General features: G+C 40.6%; 1 protein-coding gene across 2 annotated transcripts in view; it reads right to left on the minus strand.

Annotated features, from left to right (window-relative positions):
• alk (ALK receptor tyrosine kinase) overlaps window positions 1-27049 on the minus strand; it is a 375499-nt gene that overhangs the window by 37251 nt on the left and 311199 nt on the right. For both annotated transcript variants that reach the window (XM_054795492.1, XM_054795494.1), the window contains exons 11-13: window positions 18777-18896; window positions 8318-8483; window positions 6908-7055 (exon numbers count right to left, since the gene is read on the minus strand). In XM_054795492.1, the coding sequence (XP_054651467.1) occupies window positions 6908-7055; window positions 8318-8483; window positions 18777-18896 (434 nt within the window). The remainder of the gene's footprint in view (window positions 1-6907; window positions 7056-8317; window positions 8484-18776; window positions 18897-27049) is intronic.

Consider the following 27049-nt stretch of genomic DNA (forward strand, 5'->3'; position numbering starts at 1 on the left):
TGACCAGTAGGGGTGTATACCTCGGTTTTAAGGTCATGGTTCGCTTCATTTTTGGTACAGTAAGACATATCTGTCAACATTTAAGAGAAAATGAAAAAATAAGATAAAAATAAGATAAAAATGGAAAAAAAAAAAATAATGGAAAGACCTACAGTTCAGGTATTTCGTCCAGTTAGCATTTGCTATCAAACATGACAGATACACAAGCAATGACAATGATTATGCAAAAGATAATGCAGCTGAAGTCAATGCAACATATTAGAACATTTCAGCAATACGCACATTTTCCAATTAATCATGAAATAAGAGTTTCACAAACAAACGTGTAGAAATACACATTTCCATCAAACAACTGACGTTTTTCTACACAACTATCTGCTACAAGTGAGCAGACTGTTGTGTTTCTAGAAACAGGCATCTTGAGAGGAACGTCTTGGGAGGAGCTTCATAACTTTATATATTATATTCTACATATTTCAGTATATATTATACATACTATATATTATATAATATATACTGTGCATACGTTTTTACTTACTTTATTCTTCCTTATACTTGTTGATGTTGAAAGGCCTTACATTGTGGGTACCTACAACAAATACATGGGAGGCGTGGATTTGTTGGACACGTTTACAGCAAAATAGAAGTTCGCCCTGAAATCTCGACGTTGGTACATGTACATCTTCCGCACACCATCGACCTTGCTGTGGACAACGCAGGCTCCTGAGATACTGAACATGAGAAAGTTCCAGGCACAACTAGCATCCTCTCTCATTCTGGTAAGAATGTATTTCTACTGTTTGCCATGTTTGTGGTATCTTTGACTTATTCATTCTTCTCTGTCCAGGTGGACACTGGACACTGTTTCTAGGACTATTACTGTGAATAAATGTCAAAGTTCTTGTTGTTGCAATATAAATGACATAACAACATGACTGAAATTCTTTTTTGTTAAACTGTTCAAGGTCAAAAGCAAATCCTGCTACTGAATCCTTAGTTATGTATTGTTGCTCAGACAATGAGTACAAATACAGGAGATTCTGCTCCCCCATTGGGCCCAATGTTACAATATTACAACATTTCCGTAAAAACTTACAAAAACATATTTTTTTAAAACACCTAATTTTCAGCCTCAAAGACCTCCTACAACAATATCTTACTGGTTGAACATTTTTTTCCAGTGTTTTTTTAATATTTGGGTTTTACAGGGTGAAGTTGTTTGTATTCTCAGTAATGGAATCATCATTTCAAGTCCCACATCAATACGGTCAGCAGAATCAGCAGTAACTAACAATACGTAATGTTGACAACCTTGTAAGTGTTTGATTCTAGTTTTAAGAAAATGTGATTGTTATTAAGGCTGACAAGAATAGAGGAACACATGCTGGCACAATGGGCTAAGCCGTTAAAGGGTACAGGCGGAAAAAGGTCAATAGTTGGGTTTTGATGTTGTCAACATAGCCAGTAAAAGGGGTTACTATTGGATAATGAACCTCTGTTTATATATATATTATGACGACAGACGGCGGCACAGTGTAGCTCCCACCAGAGTCCCACAGTGTCTGACGCTCCGTTATAACTTTATTCTTACCTGAATACATCCACAGCAGTGCAATTCCAACACCATATATGTATCTCCCACTCCAAAAACACGTCTTTAGTCCATTCATTGCAACAACACTTCCTCATTGTCATGGGACAAACCGAGGGATGCGTCAGGGACACTCCGAACATCACAATGTCTTTATCATGCGTGTATGGGTGGTCTCATGAAACGGAAATGCAATGAGAACCAATAAGTGGCTATTCACTCACTTTGTAACCCTTAATGCGGAAATACAATTTGCTGCATTTAAGTGTGCTCGGAAATCCCAGAAATTTCACTGAAAACATGTGATTTCAACTTTGCGGAACTTGATTTAAATTGCAAGTTAATTTGGTGCTGTTGATACATACAAATACATATAATCCTCCCCTGTCATGTATCTTTCTTTCAATAAAATACAGTACAAATGGGCATATTTCAGACATAATAATGGTAATGGTTTCATTTGTTTTGAACATGCATGCACGTTAGATTGGAATACATCATATAGTACAATTCACAGTTCTACATGTCCAAAAAGGAGTGGGAAGTAGTAGAGTTTATTTAATCCTACCCCCCCCCCCCCCCCCCATCTGTTTCACATCAATTGCAATACATTTGTTCACTTCCTGTATTCCAAATGTCCTCTTCGCTCATTTAAAATACATAGGAAAATGATAAGGTCATGCGATAAGGTAATATAAGGTAACATGGTGTGACATGGGCCGCACGGTGGTCTAGTGGTTAGCACGTTGGCCAACACAGTAACAGCCTGGAGATCGGTAAGACCTGGGTTTGATTCTCCCTTGGGCATTTCTGTGTGGAGTTTGCATGTTCTCCCCGTGTGCGCGTGGGTTTTCTCCGGGTTCTCCGGCTTCCTCCCACATTCCCAAAAACATGCAGGTGAGGTTAATTGCCGACTCTAAATTGCCCATAGGTATGAATGTGAGTGTGAATGGTTGTTTGTCTATATGTGCCCTGCGATTGGCTGGCGACCAGTCCAGGGTGTACCCCGCCTGTCGCCCAAAGTCACCTGGGATAGGCTCCAGCATGCCCCCGCGACCCTAATGAGGAAGAAGCGGTATAAAAAATGGATGGATGGATGGTGTGACATGATTAATCATGATTAATTTATTTGAAAACCAGGATTAATCTAATTAAAAATTTTAATCATTTGACAGTCCTAATAAAAAAAATATATATAAAAATATATATTTATATAATACACACACACACATACATACACAGTCATGGAAAACATGACTGTTTCTTCAGTTCATTTGAATGCCTGATTCAACTATTTGTTTGGACAAATATAACAATGACAACAAAAATAGCTCATAAGAGTTTTTTTGGCGGTACAATGCTATAGCTATCCATGTAAGAACTTAAGTGGTTTTGGTTATCAAGAAAACCATGGAATTTGCTAGATATCAGCTCTTAAATTCAACTCTTATGAGCTCTATTTGTTATCATCATTATATTTAGTACCTACGTACCTTTAGTTGCACCAGGCATTAAAATGGATCAATAAACTGAAGAAACAAGGGCGGTCTAATCGATTTTTCCATGACTGCATGTACTGTCAACACACACTGAAGACTGTTATTGCACATGAATAACTTGCATTGGATGTCCTGTATTTTCTGTGTGCTCATTTTTCACTGTTTTGTTTGCAAATAACCTATAAATAACTTGTAAATAACTTATTCTAAACATGTGAGTGTTGATTAATTGACTAATTGCAATGAGAGAAACGGCTAACAATGCATTTATTATATTATGTGTTTTTTAACCTCAATTTGATTCTGAGGTGTCCTTTTCTTTTTATTTATGAAGCTTGGATCGATATGGTGTACATCAGGCGCACAAACTGCACGAAAACCCTCAAACTGTTTCTTTACAAAGTAGTACATTGTGAGGAAGACGATCACCGCACGCCTCCTTGTGTACTAACATGTACTGAAAACATTATCTGAAGCCCATATCAGGCAGCACAGAGTATAAAATTAGTATATAATTCTTGTCTTTTAATGAAAAAAACATATTAATGCAATCTTTCTCTGCAGCACAGCAGGATAAAATTGTGGAGAGGCGCTCCTCTGAGAGTAAAATTATTGTTAGATATCCAGAAAAACATGAACGTCGTTGTATATGCGTCGTGCCTGTGTCATTCTGAAGACGTTTACAAGCGTTTTTAGAAGATGGATGGTCATTTTATGTGCAGAGGAAGTCAGCAACATTGGCATGAAAACAGATCATTCAGAGCTTATTTTCAAACATTGTGGGGCATATCATCACTCAGCGCTCCTTGTTGCTCTTGCCTGAATACTGTATATGCTTCTTGTTGAGTTGTAATAAAACCACAGCTATAGGGGCATCTGTGCTAATAACTTTGGGGGATGCCGTTGTTTTTACAGCTTGCGGTTATGGTTAATTAATTAACTTAATTAACAAAACTATACTTGTATTTGCCGGAATGCTGATTGTTCCAGCCATATGCAATTATAACCCTCATAATCTAGCAAGAGGAAATTGCATTATACATTACATCGTACATTCTAGTTATATTCTAGTAGGTCCAGCTTTTGACACCAAAGTTTAGTGTTACTGCGTCCCACACGTCTGGGTGTTTTATATTATTGATATATATAGTGTGGCCAAGCTGAGTCCCGCCCGAGGTGGTCAGAGGGCCTTGCGTGCTTAACTATCAATAGCCTCGACTTGATGAAAGCTTTTCGCATGGTGAAATGAACAATAAACACTGAACAGAACACTACAGTACTACAATCACAGCGCAAACACAAAAATAACAGCACATGTATCATACAATGTAACACATAAGGCAACTACTACTACTACTACTACGGGGAATACCAAACAACAACATTATATCTAAACACATAACTTTAGCAGCTTTTTACAAAAAATGCCACGAGGCATGCTGGGAAGCGGGAAGCACTCCTAGCCACGTTGGGTGAGAGGAAGTGCTGCCAGGTATCTGGCAGCAAGCAGTTGGCAAGAGAAGCCAATGTTCTGAAGAACTGTTCATCCTTTTTGTGGAAGGCTCGATGCGGCCCAGCCACAGGCAGACTCTATTTCCAGCTGCTGTCATGTAAGTTGAGTGTGAACCCTGCTGTAGACCAATCATTCCATGTACCGTAACTAGATTTTCATTTCAACAAGAAAATTAAAGCCTGATGTCAAATATGATTCCTAGCCAACTAGCAGAGCAATAAAATCACCAATAACCCCATTTTCCTTGCCACCATCTGTCTGGGACTGTTTTGGTGTCCATAAAGAACTATTAAGTGCAGAGTCTATCTGCAAGGACTGCACGTATTCTATCCTAAATGAGTTATGTCAAATGCACTTGTATCAACTTGTTAATTCCCAGGATAAATAATGTCCCATAAACCATCTTACTTTGTTAATATGAGAAATTTCCAGTGTAGAGACTGGCCTACATTTTTGAATGTTTATAGTGGAGATGATGGATGGTTTCATTGGTGACTAGAGGGATTGGGAGGTTTTTAATCTCAGTGTTGTGTAAGCATACAGCGAGGCTGCCAGCAAAGAGCTCCAGAGCATAACGGATGACAACCACCTCTGACAAAACAACACAAGTAAGCCAAGGAGAGACAGCAGGGGATCACTGCAAATTTAGTAGTCTTAAAATGTTAGCATTCAGAAAATGTCCTAAGACTCCCCCGTGGTTCTCCATTTTTTTCATGTGTTAATAATAGTCATGCTTAAGGATTTCTTCATACACTCTACTGCCACAGTGCAGAATGGTTGAAACAACATTGGTTCACCTGTTGTGTTTTTTTTTTTATATCTGCAAATGTAATTAGTTAAGCTGCTTTTGGTTTTATTTTTAATTGTACCCATACATTATCTTATTTTCCTTGAAAATACAGAAGATACAGGAGATTTTTACAACAAGCAAGGGGACAGGTTTTTAACGTACCATGTGTGTTTTTTTATAAATGAAAACTGGATGTCTTTTCCAACATCCCTGTCAAATCCGTCACCACTGGCAACTCCTCGTTAAAGTGGAAACGCATGGTGATAGACCACCACAATGCACATCACCAGGCAAAGTTCAGCACACAGATGTTTTATAAAACTATCACCAATCACTTGCAGCAACAACAAAGCTTGAAGACAGTGTAATTCCATACATGCGCACATCAACTGCTTGTCCTTCCAGTCATATCCAAAAGATGTTTTTAAATATTCTACTTACGACAGTCATGTGTCACGACTGGTCACTCTCCGCTGGAGAAGCTTCATCAACCTTGAGTGGCATACACACCACCACAACCACAGCGTACGTTCTGCCAGTCGTGAATGTAAGACTACGTTCACAATGCAGGGTATGACGGCTAATTCGGATTTTTTGTTAAAATCCAACTTTTTTATGTGATCATTCACATTACGTTCACATTACCAAAAAATGTGACTTGTTAATATGAAAGCAACGTGTCCGGGAAGTGATGTGCATGTGCAACAGCACGATGTCACACGCATTTCCGTGTGTTTACGGAAGAAAAGATTGCTGCAGTGTGTGAGCTCTCCTTAAAGGAACACGTCTTCCTCTTTTCTGTGCATTCTAAAGCTATAAAAACAGCTGAAAAGAGGCAGCTAAGAATGCATGTTGTGGGATGCAACTATTCCGCAATTAGACTTCTGAAAAAAAGCCAAGAATGTGCTATTTACATAATGTGACCTATATTAACCAAGCTACAGCGACATTGTTATTATTATTATTATTATTACAACATTGTTACGCAAAGAACTACTTTACTGGCGGAATGACACCTCGCCACACCACACGACTAGCTATTAGCCGGCTAGCGACTAATTTCACCACACACTCGCTCATAGTCCATCAGCGCCATGAAGAACTTTTGCCTACACGTTTAACCTGGTCTCGCACGGGCGAGTGTCTTGCTGCCCTCAGTCTTCTCTCAGCCACTTGCTTAGAAGTAAATACAGGAGACACTCACGCTCCTCCTTGATGTTTATGTATCTCATGGTCTCAACCGACCACCCCAACAAAGCCAGGCCAAGCTCATGTGTTACTGTGCATTGGTTAAGGCCGTGTGTGTATGTAAATGAAACGATGAAATGACTCTGAATATATGTGAAAAAAACTGAAAAAGATGCCATTTTGAGATCTCAAGTCCTGTAAGAAATACACAAAATGTGTACGTAATCCAAATAAAACTGCCATGTCTTGGTTTAGGGTGACTTTGTGGTCAACCTTTAGTCTTTCTTTACATACTGTGTAAACTACCTGAGTGGATTTTAACTCACATTGGGGCAAGCATCTTCTCCTTTCTGTCCAACCAGAATGTAGAGCAGCTCTCCTTTCCTCAGCAGAAAGTCTCCACTCATGTATGTGCCATGTGATCTGCTCATGGCCATAACGCTTCGACCGCCAGCTGCACCATAGGCGGTGATCCTAGAAGGCACATCCAAGAGAAACACAAAATTAAACTGAAAATAGTTATGGTTCGTTCATACCAGAACATATGAGCGATGAGATACACGCATACTGTAGATGCCCCATCAGTTTATATTCGTAGTCCAAATGCACAGCAGGAAATATTAATTCAAGTATTAATATTAATACAATTATTTAAAGTTGAAATAATTTTTAAACATCAACGTACACCTTGACACTTTGTCAGGGTGGTTTAATAATAATAGTTATTCAGCAGCAAGGCACATTCACCCACATATCCCATATCTGCATGCATTCATTGAACATAATGCAGACATACAAAGGCCAACACATAGACTTTCATAGCAAAGAACACTCATTTCAACTGTCCCAGTTTTTCCAGCCTGAAAAAAACATTGATTGGTTTTTGGGAATGCTTCAATATTACTCTCCCCTGGTGGTCACGCTCGGTGGAGAGAGAAGGCTGCCTGGTGCTCGGTAGCTACCTCAGCTGTTTGCCTAATGACTTTTGGGAGATGCAGAGCGCACATTCATCTCTGTGGCCGTCTGTCAACTTCATTCACTGGCTCTTCCAGATAACCAGGCTGCATTAGGGCTACAATTTCAAAGTTTGGAGCCAGCAAGTGTTTTCTAAAATCTCTGGGACATATGTTACACTGTTGTTAGGTATTTAAGACTTAAGACTCAGCAGTGCTGCGTGGGTGACTAGCAGAGCTGGGGTTTTTTTCTGACTTCCCAGAATTTTCTGAGTTAAATTCAAGATAAACACAGGTCTGCATAAAGGCCCACAGGAGGAATATTGATCTCAGCCTAAGGTGACTGCCACGACATATTGTATATTCTAACAAGCTGATTGTTGTTGATGTATTTTTGAACCCTTATTGTAGATTCTCTCCTCTGCTCATCTATTCTCTTGAGGAAGCACCGATGCCCTGCTGATGCACACACGAGAACAAGAAGTGGGTGGGAGTAGGAGTGTGCAGTATTGCGAAAGATGAGATCCTGAAGGCTGCGGCTGTGCTCAAGAAAGACAGCTCTGGTGTGTTGTGTGTGTTTTGAGCATAATCTCAGTATTTTAAACACACTTTAAATATTTTTAGATCAAAAAGTCGTTGTTTACGTGCAGAATGTTGAGGAATGAAATCAAATACTGAGTGAGAACACCATGAAACTGCCAAAATAAATATGAATAAAAGTCACTGTCAAAGCATGTGCAGCCATCTTTAATATGGTATAATATGAACATGACGGGGTCCTACCTATAGGTGCCAGTTTCCGGGACCTCCCACATTTGAATGCCTTTGAGAGGCCCCCGGGTGCCCACTGTCACGTTGACTTTGCTGATCCTGTAGGAGTTCAAGCACTGGGATGGCGTTGGACCATCAGGCCCTGCAGCTCCACAGGTGTGAAATATCCATTTTTTGGCTGAACATCAAGGAGAGAAAGTACCATAATCATATTACTATTAGACAGAGCGCACGCTTCCTGCACTGAGGTGCGACCACCACAAAATCATCAAGATCGATTGATAGATAAGACAGACATACAGTACACATACACACATTTATCTTTTAGTAAGACACACGTGCATGGATATGGAACCAGCTATTACAAAGTGGCAATGCAAAGTGGATCAGGGATGTTGAACATATTAACAAAGAGCAGGTGTCCGATGTGTCACAACTAATTAGAGATTGCACTCTAATTAGCTGGAGAATAATCTTGTCATGTGGACAAAAGGAGGACGTCACGCTGCAGTGCCACGTCCTGATTTACAGCACGTGAACATAAAGCAGCGCATCTGTTATTGTTTCTATCCGCCCGTCTTCAAAAGTCATTTCTGCAGTTTGTCACGTGACAGCCCACGTCACGTGACCCCTGATTTGTTACCTACAGTGACTGCCAAAAGTGTATTACTTTCTTTATCAGTCAGTGGACATATTATAGAGGGTGGCAATTTCACATTACAGTGTTGAACTGTCACAGCTGACGTGTCTTTTTAACCTTGTGTGGAAGTCAAGGACGGTACCTCTGGAGGTAGACTTGGGTCTCCTTTTTTAAAATTGGGTACTGTAGGGTGTTTTCCTACTATCGGGCCATCCTTGTAAAAGTGTATCCCAGAGTACTGGAGTGGACAATCCGGCCGTCAAACCTTGTGTAGCAGGTAAACAGTGCAGCTGTGTGAAAGTATGTTGGTAACTCTCACTCCCAGTCACACTGGATGTCGAGTTGATGGTCAGGGCGTTTTGCTCAATGGCTAGTGCTCTGGACTCTCATTCTGCATATCCTGGTTCAAGCCTAGGCTGAACGCGGGGCTGGCTGAACCAGGCACTTGGATGCAGAAGGTGTGGTTTCCGACAGGGTGGTTTTCCTGAAACACTTTCCCAACTCTCCACCCTTGCCAGGGTACTAGATGGCGCATGAGTGTTTGTGTTCTGTGGACTTGGAAATGACATTGTGTTAGTATGGACACTTTGGCCCCTGTGTACAGCCAGAGTTGAATCTTGGTTCTCATTTCTGGCAGTCACTCAAACTTTTTCATGGTAAACACTGCAGAGAAGGCTGAATGTTATAGATTCTGTGGATTATTTTAATGGAGAGATGCCTAGAGGGAGTCCAGAAGATGACAGATTGGTGCAGAGTCTGAGGTAATGCAGTGGCTGTATCAAACTGCCATGATGAAGAGAGAGGGAGACAAAGGATGATTTACTCAATTTACTGGTCAATCTATGTTCTTTGGACCCTGACGGATGGTCACAAGCTTTGGGTAGATACCAAAAGGATAAAATGGTGAACATGGGCTGCCAAAATTTGCTTTCACCCATAGGGTGAGAAGCTTGGAAATCCAGTAGCGGCTCAGAGTAAAGCCACTGCTCCTCCACATTAAGAATGAGCTAGCCAAGATGGCTCGGGCATCTATTTTGAATGCCTCCACAAGGCCTCTGTGGTTAGGTGTTCCAGGAGGAGATCCCAGAGTACATTTATGATGTGCTGATCAGCCTATGTCTCTGAGTTGGCCTAGGAACACCTCTGTGATGTGATCAGAAAAATAATTCAAGCAATTCTCTTGGTTACTGTGTCCACCAGACAGTTAATAAGCTACAGTTACTAAATACAAATTCACAAATTGCACCAAATATGACCAAGCCAATCAATTTTTGGAGTGGATATGGATGGCAGCAGATCTACTGACAATTACCCTCCATAGGCTGGATATCATAAACAAGATGGATCAAGGATGGCACATTGTGGATGGATCTGAATAAAAATCTTGCACTGGAGTCAAATTAATTACAAAAGCTTGATTTGCATGGCAATGCTTGGTATTGTTCCCCCGCACACTAAAATCAAAGCCACAAGAACTAGTATATATTAAGAAAGCATTGAATAATTTCAGCTGTACAACTAATTAGCAATCACTTAATGGCCAAAACTCGTCTGTGTTTGAAGTGCATAGGGAGCAACATCCGCTGGCAGCTGCCAAACAGAGCCAATTGGATTGCTTCAGAGCAGCAGTCTGTCTGACTTGAAGCCAGTTTTTATCTAATCCACAGTGCTTGGATTTGTTGTTGTCTGATGTTGCGTGAGCGGAAGTGGAACACCTTGATATGAAAATGTGTTTTGGGTTCAAAGAAGATCACGCTTGTACACCCTGCCTCACTTTTGCAGATGATCATTTTTGTCAGTGTGATATTTTGTATCAAATGCTTATCTTCATCACGCACCCATCCATGTGCACACCCACATGCAGAGAATAGCCTGAGAAAGAGGTTAGTGAAGTCTTCCCCTGTCTCTGCAGATAATAATTACAGAAACAATCTTGGATGTTGATGAGTGGAATAGAACAGTAGGTGAGTGGTGCACGTGTCTTTACCAGGGTGCTGCAGCATGGACTGAGAAAAACCTGCAAGGAGACAGTGTGCACCTGAATTCGGGGTGAATAAAAAATAGTGGTGGGAAGAAGTGGGAGAGCAGAGGGCATCTGATGGACAGATATGGTGGTAAGGTGAGACGACAACCACGTGACCTAACAAAGAGCCCATTAATAAAAGCCCTTACAATGGCAAAGATGGGAAACAAATTGAAACATTACAGACAACAAAAGATGGGGTTCAGTGTAGAGGGAGAGAAGGAGAGAGGAGACAAGAAGCGTGTGTTGGGGTTAATCATGGAGCGTGTCGAGAGAAAAGGGGAGTCTTGCTGGAGTGACAGGTTGGTGGAGTTAAAACCCTCATCAGGCCCAGCACCCGTCAAAGCTTCAGGCCCACGAGGGGAGAATGGAGACACTCAGTGAATGTTAAGCGTCCGCAGCTGTCTTTGAAAGCCAGTTCAACATCTTTGCCCTCTACAGTCACTATCTATGATAATCACAAGGCGACAGTTCAAGTCAGATAGCGTCATTGTAATCGAAGCGAAACTTTCCTTTTCTACAGTAAATGTCGCACATTTAACAAAAGGATAAAGCCCTGTCCTGATGGACTGAAAACCCAAGACTGAAGCCGGCAACTCCAGCTAATACTCCAGTTATGCTATCACAACATGTAAGCAGGTCAAACATGAAGGTATTACTCTCCTGGGTGACCCTCCTGTGAATGAAACAATTCAGCAGCTTGTGTTCAACACAAGCATGTCGCAGCACAAGAAACATTAGCATATTTCTATTTGGCTCTCGTCCTTACTTATCTCAGCCTGTTCAGCAGAGTGAATACTGCAGAGCCAATTGCTGCATGCAGAAAGACAATTCACTCACACCGATCAGCGATTTCAGCTATTTGGTGAAAAGTCCTGTTTTACTGATCTCATTAAACCGCTAGAATGAATTCAAGTCAGTTGTTTGATTTGGATTTTTATTTATTATTTCACGTTTCTGCATGCACACCGTAATCCCTCGTTTATAGTGGTTAATTACCCCGACTGCGAAGTAGAAGTCAATATAAAAAAATTGAATATTTTCATAGTTATGAAATCGAAAAACCTGTCTACAACCTTCTAAATACGCTTTAAACAATATTAGAGCCCTTAAGACATGAAATACGACTCCTATAGTCACCTTTGCATTTGTATTGCCCGATATAGAAGATATAATCACAAAAAATAAGATAACATAGACTCACTTGCTAGCAGTTTGTTGTTGTTTTTTTCTGGACAGCATACTTCCAGCTTACTTCCTTACAGCTTTAAAGGGCTTCTACTACCCAATATAGCAGACAGTATAGGAGTAAATAAGCCATGGAAGACGTAAATACAACTCTTGCTTGAGCAGTGTCACAGTAAAATGTGTCCCCTAGGGCAGTGGTCCCCAGTAGTGGTCCGTGAGCGGGGCTGAACCGGGACACGAGAAGCTTTTCATGTGCAATGATAAAAAAAAAAACCCAAAAAAACCCCACACACTTAAAAAAAAGATACATTCGCAAATAACTACATCAATTAAAATATATTACATTAATAACGCGGCTGGAATTACATCTGTGGCAACATCTTCCTTAATCATGAGCATGTTGAAGATTTTGTAGCAATGTGTGCTGAGGCCAACATTCCATTAGAAAAGTTAGCCAAGCTACATCCATTTCTGAATTACGTACTGGACAAAATGGGCCAATGATGTATTGCATGAATAAATGTAAGGATTTTTGCATTTAATTAACAGACATCTTATTCACTAACCCAAATAGCACACACTCTTTGCTGGTAAAATAAGTGGAAAAGACACAAAAAAGGAATTCAAAAAAAAATTAAATGGAAAAAAATGAATTTGAGGGGAAAAAAATGGACTTCATAGGGCCTTAATGACAGAGCTCAACTTTCCATAACTTTCCAAAAACTAGCTGACCTGGAATTAACAGTGCTTCTGCTAAAGGTTGTGTTAGACTATTTAGTGAACTTCAGGTGTTTCAAGACACAATAAATCAACAATCAGTTCCACACAACCAACCAATTAACAATGAATGAATTTATTGCTATGCCCATCACAATAGTGCTGACACTGTCAGAAAGGCGTCGGGCTTCATAAGACATTTTTTTCATTTTTGGAGTAATAATTTTATGATATTGCGCCTTTTTGGAACATCTCTGAAAATACTGTCCTCTGAAGCCATATTTCTTAAATAGCTGGCAATGTAGTGCCTGGAAACATTTTGAGTGAGCACCATTGTTATCTAGACTGCCTTAATCCTACTGGGAATGGAGCTCACCAGCTTCACAGATGTTGGTAGAGCTGGTGGTTGTTCGACTCCTTGCGCTCCTCCAACTTCCCCTTAAGGTGCTCACGTGGCTTCAGGTATGGAGACAAACCTGGCCAATCTATCACCTTCAACTTCCTCAGCAAGGCCCTTGTTACCTTGGAGGTCTTGGAGGTGTGTTTGGGGTCATTATCGAGTTAGAAAACTGCCAGGTGGCCTAGTTTCCCAAGGGAAGGGATCATGCTCTGCTTTAGAGTGCTTGACTGTAGGCAAGACACAATTATGTTGGTACTCACTCGTGTTGCCAGCTATTTAGACAATAATAGCTGTGTGTCCTGTGGTAGTAAATCTATGGTAGCAAATCTATACTGCTATACAAGCTGGACACTAACTACTCTCAAGTATGTCCAGTTTAGAGAAGATATTGCAATAAAAATGATTGCTGAAATGTGAGGGGTGTACAGTTGTCCCTCGCTATTTCAGGCTTCACTCTATCACGCTTTTTAAAAAAATATAATAATTAACAAGTTCTGCTATTTTGTGGTTGAATATGGCCTGTTATTGGGAGTGAAAAATACGCAAAGTTAAGCAAATTGTATGTTTTTTTTGCCAAAATTAAACATTTCCAAGCATAAAAATGGCAAAATGATCTAAAATACAAATATAAAGCATTCAGGAGACGCATTTAAATGTACAGTATGTAGTATTTAAATGTGTGCAGTATTCTACACTGGTCACTAGGTGTTAGTGAAGTTGTAGTGATGGGTGGATTGTGTAGTTCTGAGCTGTTGTTTAGTGTGGGCTATAGAGGGCAGTGACGTTCTGCCAGTGATATGCGGCGAGGCTGATGGTTGGTGAGGCACTGACCCATTTGGAGGTTTTTTTTTTATGTTAATACAGGTTGCTCAGTAAGAGGATAAATTGGTTAAAACATGTTTTCAAATTGTTTTCAGACAGTATCCAGTAAAAAGTAAAGACGTGTAATAAATGTTTCTGCAACATAATATTATTGGTGACATGCTGACAATCAGAAACTGGCAGGCACCATGATCCAACTCAGTGTGTGCTCAGAGGGTGGGGGGGCTTACGCACTAAGCTGAGAAGCGACTCTCACAGTGGCCTCACCTTATTTTCCTGGAACTCCACACACTACTTCTGAAAATGGTTTAAAACGATTGGAATCAAAAGAAAATACATTCATAACACAGTTCAATGGACAAATATTAATATGTGTTTTATGTTATTATTTGTTTTTGTTTTTAAGTTTTCATCATGTCAAGTGAGGCGCTGCCCCACCTCACCTGTCTCTCCTGACGGCACGCCACTGCATTCTGCGTCCTGTGTTAGAGCTTGCTTTTAGGACACGAGTCCATATAAGAAGGGAACTATGAAGTGTTGAAGTGTACATGCTGGGTTTTTGAGCATCTGCCTGTAAGACATGGTGCCCTGTGTCTCTTTCAAATAATTGACATCCTGACGTGGTCACTGATGAGATAAAAGCCACTGCAGGAAGTACTGTACGCTGTCCAAAAAAACCTCCCAATGCTAACTTGTGAAGCTCTATGTTACAGTATATCTAATATGTCTTATTTTCTTTTATTATGTCTACGATATTGGGTAATACGGGTGTACCGGTGACTTTTGGGGTGTTACTTCATGTCTAGAGGCTCTAATAATGTTAAAACCCTCATTTAGAAGGTGGTAACAGGTTTTCTATGCTCTAACTATAAAAATATTCAATTTATAAGGTATTTATTTATAGGGTATTCTACTTCTCTGAAATTCACTTATCACGGTCGGGTCTGGAACCAATTAACTGCGATAAATGCGGGATTACTGTACACGCTTTTGTGAGATACTATATACAGCATTGCAAACAGCAACCACAATAATAACGAGAAAAGCACTCAGAGAGCAGACCTCCGCCAAGCGCCACAGTCCCCCCCCCCATATTGTGATTCACACCAAAATAATAATCCTACATTTTTTTTTTATCAGTCTTTGATATTTTGTAGAACCTGTTGGAAACTTGTCCAGTATTTTTTTTCCGAGTGCTCAGACCACCATCGTGGAGTTATATGCACAAATGCCAAAAATGGTCCGATCTCGCAATATTAAAGAACCTTTAAAAAATTCCTGAATCCAGACAGCGATCCGTTTCATGCCCAAAATGTAATCAGTTCTTCCATATCCCATTTCCGACAATTCCCGAAGATATTATCGAAATCCATTCAAGTTATTTTGAACACAAACAGACAAACAAACAGATTTACGCAGGCAAACACGTAACCTCCATGATGCGCTTACGCTTTGTGCTTACGCTTTGCGCTGCGCTTGGTGGAATGAATGAGTACCTTGAAACTGAGAATTACCATTTTTGCACGTAGGCTTTTGACACAACTTTTGTTGTAGAAGTACATAGGCCTGTCACGATAACAAATTTTGCTGGACAATAATTGCCCTACAGATTATTGCCGATTATTTTGAGACCATTTTTTCATTAATGTTATGATAATATACAGTATGGCATGATAATGCAAGTACACCGTATCAAAAGAAATCAACTTGAATTTCTTTAACACTGTAATTGGAATGTCAATAGCTTTTAAATAAAAAAAAACAATAAAGACAAAAACACACCAATGAACATAAAATGGACTGTGTCTCTGTTAGCAAAAAATGCACTTAAGCCAAAATCACAATCAATCATAATATTTGTGATTTTTAATCAGTGAAACTTTCATAATTGTCTGATTATTGACAAAACAACGGAGAAATACGGGGAAAAACTCTGACGTTCACAATGTGTGTCAATGCGTTTACTAAAGTGTGACGTTGTGTTGGAGTTTGGTCAAAGTACATGTTTTGGATGCAGCAAAATGTGTTTGGAGCACAATGAGGTGTTATACTTATACTTACTTACTTATACCTATAATCAGGGCAGCTGAAACGAAAGTTCCACCGTTGGGTATTATTTATTGTCTTTGTCACAAACTGTTTCACACAAAATGACACAAACGGGCTGAAATTGACGTCAAATCATTTTTTACAAACAACAGGCACGAATAGCGTATTTGACACTGTGTTCCCTGTTTATTCAATAGGTTTGCAGTACATGTTCACACGGCTATGGCTTCAAATCTCTGCAGTCCGTGCGTCATGACCCTCGAAGTAACTGCAATATCGCTGGTATCCCTTTCAGGAGAATCACCCATTTGCATTTGCTTGCTTGTCACTCTTCACGAGACTCATTTGCTGCACTCTGTGCTAGCGCCCCCCTTCCCCCACTGGGAAAAAGAGACTGAATGACTGACAGGAGAGTTCACTCACTCTGTTCATTCCACTATAGGACCAAGGACCCCAAGTGTTGAGACAGATGCACAGAGTGAACTCTCTTGTCATCCAGCCTGTTTGGAAAACAAACACGCATGCACATGTTAATATATCGAGGCCGACAAAAGTTTGTTTTTATTTATCGTGCGGTTAATTGATATTGGTTATCGTGACAGGCCTAGTTGTACCTATTCACCCGTCCTGCATGTCAATGTGTGATCACCATCTACAAGAGAAACTTGACATTGCAGAGCATTTAATAAGCAAGGAGGGTCGGTGGTGTTGGTGGTTTGTTAAACCTGTTTGAAATTGAAGCCTCAGTACACAAAAAAATCCATTTTCTGGGCTTTAACAGGGAATGGATGGTATAAAAGCATTCTCTGCTAGCAGAAAGAGAAAATAGATAGAGAGACAGATAAAAAGATAGAAAGCAATCCTCTAACCAATCACAACACTCACAATCACTCCACATTTATTTAAGTGGAGGGGGTTAAATGATTTCAGAGAAACATACCTAAGGCTCGGGTTGCGAACAATACACCGATGCAACCGGATATCCGGTTTGACAAGCGAATGATTGGGCTGCACCGGGAGCAGCCTCCTGTATCCATAAGAATCCGCCATAAATGTTTAGATTCATCCATTGTGGAGACATGCACCGTGTATTGCGGGAGAGCCAATCGGTTGACAGTTGTCTGTCTTATATAAACAAAGTGAGAGCCTGGGACGCCGGCCACAGGATTGTCGCGCATGCTCCATAGCTTGCATGACTGAAGACGAGAATGGATGTAAATAGTGGCAGGCAGACTAGCTAGCTAGTCAAACTTGACTAGCTAGCTAGTCAAACTTGACCAGCCAGATCAACAGAGGCGAAAATGGTAACTTTTTTGCTGTGTAACTTACTTTGAAATGTTGCACCATTGTTATTGTCTGAAATGTCCCACGCTTACTGTTATTATGACATTTTGAGTATGGGATTGTTTACTTTTCTGAGCTAACAAAATTTTCATTGCACCAATGTGACAAATAGTTCTATTTACTTACGTGTGCTTGGACTCATTTTTGCCACTTTTGAATAGATGTGTCATTATTTAAGGGGCTTGGCACTATTTATTCATTTTGTATTATTCATTGGACTGAAGGTTACGACTTCTGTTTTTCACTGTTATATTTTATAGGTAGAAAGACGGATCGATATTTATTTTCATTGCACACAGTTGAAAGAAAAGAAACTTAGTTTGGTGGCTACGCTTCCATTTCTAGCAACATTAAGACATGTTCAAACTTAAATGTTCCAAATGTAACAGGTACAAAAATGTAGATATAAAATATAGAATGTAAAACATTGATCCCATCAAACAAAAATATGTTTACTCAGCAAGTCTTGTTTTGGTCTGTGTCTAAACAATACATTCATTTAACATGTTATTCTGTTGATGCCTTACAGCATGTTTGAAACTACTGTAAGAATGCCACTTTCATATAATTGCCATCTTTATTTTATAATGCACGATTCACGTCTGCATCAACAAACATTAACCGTAGAATCTAATCATCGTTTGTACGCTGCATCGAATCGTATGGAATTGTGGTATTTTCACAATATATCGTATCTTAACCTGTGTTAGATTCTAATTGAATCATCTACCACAAAGAGACTTACGTCCCTACCTACGGCTATAAAAAATAGAGAAGAGTAACAACTCACTTTTTCAGCAAGTCCTGTGCAGGACAAGCACTTCAAAGTACGGACTGAGGAAATGTGTTTTAGAGCAAGTTTGATATGACTAACACAAATTTATGACTTTCAATATTGTTGCCCTCCTGAAGGAAGAAAGCAAGAGAGCGTGAGTGGGAAAATGTCAAGTCTGTGTAACTGTCTCCATTGACATTCTCAGGAGACAAATTGAAGGATTTTACACTCGGTAACTGCCCGTCCTGCTCCATTTATTGCCAAAAGAGATCTCTGCAGGGCTCACGCTGTTGGGGGTGCGATGCAAACCAGTGGGGGGCGCACTTACTTTATTACAGTCTGTGTATCACGTCAAACTTGGTGCATTTTGAATAATTGTGAATCTGTGCTTGCACGTGTGAGCGTAGGAGTGAGAAGCAGAGACAAAGAAAGAAACACTGCAGAGAATACATACTGGGGAATAGTCTCATTCCGGCTGTAAAACATCAATCGCTCACACAAATTCACACTTACAGTAATCTGTAGTGTGGGAGTTCATCAGAGGGATCCCTACGGAGGGAGGTGTGGTGGTAATTGATGGTCCGAGGGCCAACCTTGTTGTGCTGCTGGCCACCGGTGGAAATTCTCCATTTGCTGCAATGAAATAGAACATTTAATGAAAAGCTTGCATTTCTCACCCCGTGTTCATCAGTCAGAAAGATATGAATAAGCAGGCTATTCAGTTTGTTTTTTTTGCAACAATCCATTAAGCCTCGAGCCACAACCGCATTCCCAGGACTGAGATCATATGTTGACTGGTACCTTGATCTCATCCTGCCACAACTCTCCCGGAAGACTGCCTGATTGGCTATTACTGCGCAAGATAGAGGAACCTTTTACTCCCAAAGATGTTAGAACAGGGGTGACTAATTTTAGTTGCTATGATCGGATGCTGGCCTGGAAAACCGTCACGTCCACATTCTGTATGTCTCATTGTGGCGTTCTCATGGCTGCTTAGTTAAAAGCCTGTATAGGTGAGTCACTCACAGTGATGACGTCCGTGCATTGCTATCGGAGGCTGGCATGGCACAGAAGGTTATATACAATTTCTGTCACAAAACAACACTTTGCTCAGACACTGTTAGCCAGAGTTGGAAGTATAACCTGGGCTTTGTGGGAGTCTATAAGTTTACCTACTGTCATTCCTACACGTCATTGTATTCCCAGGGCTTGAATCAATCGCAACTGGATTGTCCAGGTTGCATTAGAAGTTGTTTCACCTCTCATCCAAGCAGGCTTCATCAGTTTATGCTCAATGACTAAGTGGGACAGCTCTCGTCTGACTAGACAGGACAGCTCTAGTCTGAGGGGTTGCTGCAAGATCCAAAGTGTTTATCCTAGAAATATAGACGCATGCGCAAGGGCAATTTGGGCTTTAGTGGTGCAAAAATGATAAGATGATAAGATACAATGGAGTGGGGGCCTCTGCCGGCCAACGATATCCCCTAAAAGATTCAATAATTTAACCTCTAATAAGTGAACACGACACAGGCACCTTTGGCTTCAAGCATGTTAATTGGTGGATGATCAGATAAAATAAGTATTTGACCCCCTAACAACCTGCAATAATTCTGACCCCCACAGACCGGTTATGTGCCAATGACCACATTAATTTGTCCTGCCCCTTCCACAAGAAGCTTGGTGAAAAAGAGGGACTGTTACTTACTGACTGCGCAATAATTCAAAATGCAGTACAAGATTGGCTCGCCTCAGCATGATCTCACCGCATGGGGTAAGGATGATTCTGAGAGGAGAAAGTCTGGTGACCTCTGTGCTTGCCGACAAGGTTTTCTCTAGCAAGTACACATTTTGCAAGTCACATTTTGCTCCAAGATTCAAAGACTTATTTCATGCAATCAAATACAAGTTAATTCGTAACCTTTATTTCATGTACGTTTTATGGATTATTTTGTTGATATTTTCTTTCTCTGTTAAAATAAATAATAAAATTGTGTCTGTGCGGGTTTTTCCCAATTGCCCCCAATGTCCAAACAATCCAAAATAATAATAAATAATAAAATAATAATACTTTTATTGTCAGATATGGCAGGGGTGTCCAAACTACAGCCCGCGGACCAAATGCAATCCGTAATCCATTTTTAACTGGCCCGTATCAAAGACTAAAAATATAATGGACTATGGCCCACGCAGAACTGTACTGAACTTTTTACTTTAAACACTAGGTGGAGCTACTGTGTTGAACAAGGCAGCATCTCCACAAGGAAATCCATCCCAAAATAAAAATTGTTCAGGGTAACCATGGTTCATAAATACACAGGACTTGATGGAAAATGCCCTCTGTGCCAATAGATGGTGATCACATGAGGCGTGGATGTTGAGAGTGGCGTGGGAACTTTATCTCAGCCATGGGAAGGATGTACATTTTGTAAATCATGTAAATGATGTAAATCATCAGTAGTGTACCTTTGAATCAGTGGGTGTTTCCGCCTTTCAACACTAGACACCCCCATCAAAGGCAGACAACTACAGGGTGATCAATCTTGAGCTTCCATGCCCAATCATGAGTAAAGAAGTGCCTGGAAAGTGGGGGGACATGAGCTTGGCAGTAAGGTCCCACCTTGAGACCAAAAACTGCCCCGCCAACCAGGTCGTTGCCTAACCCCCTTCCCCCCCCACAGCCCACCCTTGAGTAAGGGCAAAACTCTGCACCCTAATTCAGTTGGATAGATCTTGGCCTTCCATTCTCGTTGTTGTGCATCTGCTGCCAGGTCTATGTAGAACAGTTTCTTTTGTTCGGAGGCTACTTCGGAGGAATCCTCCCATGGGGCCGTGAGCTCTGTGATGTAGACCACCTTTAGTGAAGGGGACCATAGCAGAAATAGCACAACCAAAGAAACACAAGACTGTAAGTGAGAGCTATGCGTGGATATGCTTCTTTGAGGCTGAATGAATGGACAACATTACTCCCCTTCCACCAGGCAATGGCTCAAGCTGGGGAAAGGTGTGCTGAGTTGGAGCGAAGGCTGGTAGGTACCGCAACATTGTTAACCATAGGCTATGTTCACACCGCAGGTCAGTTCCAATCGTTTTGCTCAAATGTGACCTGTATCTAATTTTGAGTGAATTTTATGTCAGTGTGAACAGCAGACTTACAATTTTGCGTCCCAGGCCTTGTTTGTACAGTAAATATAAATATAAATATAAATATAAATATAAATCTGAACTACTGCAGATTAAACTGTCAGGTTGCATACATCCGACCTATACATCATGGAAACGTCGAGACTTGGGGAAAGGTACTCACAAATGTAGATCATCTGACATTTAAAAAAAAAAAAATCTGTCAGTGACACGTCATTGTCCCACACACTCCTTGAAATAAACATAGCAGCAAGTTTCCATCGGACTGCCAGAGCCAAAAGTCTTGCCCTCGTCCTTCTTCACCTCCTCAGCAAAAGCATTTGCATCCTTGAAAATGCCACAAGCGCGCCTTAAGCGCGCACACATCGGGGCATGATTACTTCCGTAAACAACAACACGTGCAACGTCATGTTTTGTGTCACTTCCGGACACATTGTGTTCACATTCACAAGTCTGATTTTTTGGTAATGTGAACAACTACATAAAAGATCGGATTTTCACAAAAAATTTGAATTGGGCATCATGCCCTGCAGTAGTTGTTGCTGTTGTAGTAGTGGTAGTGGTAATGGTAGTGGTAGTGGTAGTGGTAGTGGTAGTGGTAGTGGTAGTAGTAGTAGCAGTAGCAGTAGCAGCACTAATGACAAACCAAAGTTTTTAGTAAAACACGTTTCTTCATTCTTCATTGAGACCGGGCATGTCCAAAGTGCAGCCTATTGCCATTAGCGACTTGCGGCTCGTTTTTTACTGGGCTGCAGCACATGGCTTTTCCTCTGTGGAAGGCCAGCTGTCAAGCACCTTCCAGCTTACGCACGCCCCCACCCTTTCAGGATGAATCGGGACTGCAAGTGCCTCCCGTATGACTTTTCTACAGTATTTATTTGATCTGATTAGCAAGAATAATGATGCCACACTTACATTAAAGACATGATACAGGCTATAGAAAGTCATGGAGTACAATAAATGTTTCTGCAACATTATATGATCTGCGACATGCTGACAATCACAACATATATTGTTTTGCATACAAACATCTATCATTTGTCTAGAAAAAATGCCTGTGGCTCTAATGACTGATGGCTCAATCAATGACTGTGTGGAATCGTCCAAAAAGTAATCAAATCAAGGGATGGTGCAAATCTTTACCTGTTTTGTTGTGTTATCTCAAATTTACTTTGTTTATAACAATTCCACCCAACAAAAACACAAAATCCTATATTTTATTATATTTAGGAACTATCTGACACAGAGATGGCAAGCGTTTCAGTCAGTCTGACACAATGCTGTACTTTGTCTGCACCAGTAACGACCACTGTGCTCACAATCCATCCAGAAAGTGTGTAACATGCTATAAACAGCATCTGTGTATAGCATATCAAAAAGAGGGAAGAACACCTACTGTATGTTATCAGCCTCCAGATTGGCGATACGATGTGTAGTTTTCTCAGGTTTGTTTCCGTGTTGTCATTATCGTAGATGAAAAAATGATTTTCAACAAAAGGTTTCCACATTTTACACCCTCACTGTTTGCTTGCTTGGTGGAAACACTGTCCTAACAATAATGTTTGTACCAAAGCCTTTTCTATGATTCTCTTGGTTTTTCATCTCTTTGTGGTTATGAATAAGCGACAAGCAACAAATGACCACACAAAAGTGAAGTGAGCCTGAAACCAATTCTGTTCATCTGTTTTTTGCATCTAGGAGATGCATAAAAATGAGTGAATCAGATCATTTTGGTATTGTTTTTACTGCCGATAATGATATCGGTGCACGAGTGAGACTTTATCAAACTGCATCGTGAACTACAGCGCAACAACGTCAGTATGTCCATCGTGTGGAATTATTTCCAACTTTCCACCAAAACGCTCTGTCCCATACTGCTGTGTAATGATTCTGTCTGCCTCTGTCTAAATATTTACGTCAGACCAAGTCATACAACGGCAAATTAAGTTTTTTTGTCCAGGGACAGTAGATAGCACAGCATGAGTAACGTTTGCTTAAGTATGAGTGAACAAAAATGGCTGAAAAATGGCTGAATTACGTCTATCCACATCCAGGGGCTGTCCACCCAGGAATGTTTTCAGGTATTTTAATATTTCAATCTTTCATATACAGGGCAGTGGCGTTTTAGGTGCCCTGAAACGACTTCCAGACTAGAAAAATCTGATAATGCCGGCTTGTCGCTGTCGGGTAGACAAGCAAACCGCTACTTTCTGAAAACGATTACGTCACTTCGTCATCGCTGTCTTGTGAAGCAAGAACAAGAGGGAGCCCCGCACGCAAAACAACAGCAAAGGTGGACTACAGAGATGTGTTTGTGCTGCAGTTGGTGCTATGTGCACTATTGTAACAAAACCTTGGCACCTTCTATGAACTACATATGGAGCAGCGATGCATACAGTTACACACATCAATTTCTTGTTTTTTTATGTGTAGCGGAAGACGACGGGCTTTTTCACATGCGTTCTTCCGTCTTCCGTAGTTTTGGTGTGTCACGTTGTCTGTTTACACCTCCACACGTAGGTGTGACTTATGTATTACATCGTTTTCACCCAGTGACCCAACCTGAAAACGTTTCCATATGGCTGTGACAATTTACTGATCCTACGCTGTGTGTGGACGTGGTAAGATTCCATGCCAGTAACGGTGAAAACGGCAAGAAAATGCTACGGTAACATATGAGAACAACCAATCTCTATCCAAAGCTGGCCATTGGAAATGTTTAACATATCCGGAGTTTGAAATGGCAAGCACTGCCTGCTGATGTCTCGATACGTAAACCAACTGAAAAATGAACTTAAAAAACTTAACACCTTTCTTTTCAGACAGAATCATAAACGGCACATCGGGACAGTACCTTAAGTGGTGGCTACGTCAACTTTTTGTCTCTGCCTCGTTTTGACAAATTAGCAGGGCACTTCCTAGAACACTAACTGAGCTTTTAGAGCAAACAACTGCATATCAATATTATTTGTCTATAACTGCCTGCTTGTTCTTCCTGTCCCTTGATATTGCAACGCTGATTTCAAAGCTTAAACTCCTTTTCTACTAACATGCACCAGTTAGAAAATCAATAGCTCATTCCCAAGCCCTGTAATCCTCAAATGAATATGATCATCTAAACCTCTGCTGCTTCAGAGCCGTGTGCAGATTTGATGGATCACGTACAGCATACAAGTGAACACAATACGTTTGATAGGTTGGGCGAGGAGAACCACCTAACACACATCCCTCTGTCCTGCAGGAAATAAGAGGCTTAATTGTGTTATTTCAACACAAGTTCAACATTTTTGTGTGTAGCTAGAGCAACATAGCTGCAAAGACATTGATATTCTGGGCATATGAGGATATTGGAGGATAAGCAGTGCTGGGACATACAGAAATGTAATGTTGCTGCAGGAAGTCGCAATAAGCAAGCAGGTTGGCTACAGAGCGTTATGAACACGATTGCAGAGAAATAGCCGCTTGGGCTGTCACTGTTCATTAGTAGTGTGCTGCAGGCTACCTGAAGCCCTGCAGAAGCCTTTCATGTTGGACTGGTGGGGTCACACAAATATGAATGGGGAATATCTGTGTATCACTGTAGCATCTCTAGGAAATAGCCTCAATATCGAAATGTTATCTTTAAAATGTTGTTTTTCTCACATGAAATATAGTCGGTGTCCTCTTTTACAAATGCATGTCCTGTGCTGCTGTCATGTAAACTTATAAAACTTGAAATACTGACCTCTTTATAAATGAATTGAACAGACACGGGTGTATGTATGACCATCGTCTGTTCATGGACAACTTCATGAGTAAAAGTACAATGGCTACACCAGAAGAATAGGCAAATTCCAGCCTGGCTTTCCTATTCTTCTTGTGAATGAGTGGTTTGCATCTTCTGGTGTAGATTGTACTTTTGTTCATGAAAACATCTTTGAACAGTAGATAGTGATACCTTCACTCCTGCCCTTTGCAAAGTTGTTGCTGTGATCACTAACAATGTGTATGTCATCAACTGCCGATGTTTTCCTTGGTCAACCTGTTAGACGTTACGAGAATACTGAGTACACTGGTAGTTTATTTCTTCTTCAGGACATTCCAAATGGTTGTAGTGGTTATGATCAATGTTTGTGCACTGGTTCATCGTTTTCACCACTAAATGCAGTCAACAAAGTCACAACTGTTCCTACCCTATCTGAAACACAGCGTAGACATTCAGTGCTAATTATTGATTGAATAAGCAATGCAATAGGACACACCCGGGCAACAAAACCCCCACCATGTCCGTCACATGTTCCAGTACTTCTGCTCACATGAAAAATGGGGTCCCATCTTTCAAGTCGTGCATCCGATCCAGAGGTAAATATCTGGGGGAAAAAAAGCTGAAATCTGGCTCTTTTGATGTCAAACCCAAATGTTTTTGGTCTACAACAAAAATAAAGAAACTGACCTTTCTGTTCCAATACTTCTGGAGGGCACTGTACAGTATGTGAGCTACATTGCCAACAATGCAGTCACATTTGAACAGGCTATCATGCTTGGTTAGCCTATTTGCTGGAGGAAAACAAAATGAGAAAACTCATAGCTCCCACTTCTGTAGCTGATTGACAGGAGGCTCTTCACTCATGTCATAAAAAACAGTAACTTCAAAAGCCAAACATTGTCCCCAGCAGCTAAGTGGAACTACGTTCTTCATCACAGAAATCTGACCAGAACTGGACTTAGGAGACCAAGTGGGGGGTAAGTCGCTGTTATTGGACTACAATGCTGATGGGGATGTAAAAAAATCTGAACTATCCCTTTAACCCCTATATCATCAATAATTCTGGATTTTATAAGACAACAAAAGTTATCAAATGAGAGAGCAACCAACAGTCAGCCAAATACTGAGAATATCTTGATCCTGCATATGGATGGAACTGCTTGTGTATGGCTGCGTGGAGGCATCCAAAGTAGGGATTGGTGTCTTTGCATTGCATTAGCATTGCAATGACTGCAGTGGCTTCAAGGACACATACATGCTTAGGTATCTCTATTGCGATTTATGCAAACAAGTAATGATACCACATGAATCTCTTTTGCAGCTAAGCCTAGTGAATACTAAAGTAAAACTGAAGTCAGGTCCAAAGGCCAAAGTAGAGCTGGGAGATGTTCAGGGAAAACTAATCAATGGCCAATCCTCTGCATAAGGTTTACATTTCAATTACATTCCTTCATTCATTCATTATATTCTTTGTTTCTAACAATGTGAAATGTGAATTTCTCTTGGAGATTAATCAAGTATCTATATATCGTTCTATGGCTAATTGTGGTGTGACGTCTGCTCCAAGGAGCGTGTGGGTGGATGTCGGAGCCAGGAGTGGTGGGATGCTGACATCAGTTATCAGTTCCAAAACATCTTGTTTTCGCCACTGACTGTTTTTTCTTCTTGGCCCACCATTTCTCTTCACACGTGTGTATTTTTTCAACGAACTGTGACATTTGTCGACCCGAACGTGCAGACTGCAGTAGCATCCGATACATATCTGTTTTATATCTACATATGAAAGAGGCCAGAGTCCCTTTGAAAAAAAACGGAATTGTACTGTTCACACTGACATGAAAAATCAGATACAGGTCACATATGAGCAAAAAAATCCGAAATGTCCTGCAGTGTGAAAATA

The sequence above is a fragment of the Dunckerocampus dactyliophorus genome, chromosome 13 (genome assembly GCF_027744805.1).
Source record: "Dunckerocampus dactyliophorus isolate RoL2022-P2 chromosome 13, RoL_Ddac_1.1, whole genome shotgun sequence".
NCBI lineage: Eukaryota > Metazoa > Chordata > Actinopteri > Syngnathiformes > Syngnathidae > Dunckerocampus > Dunckerocampus dactyliophorus.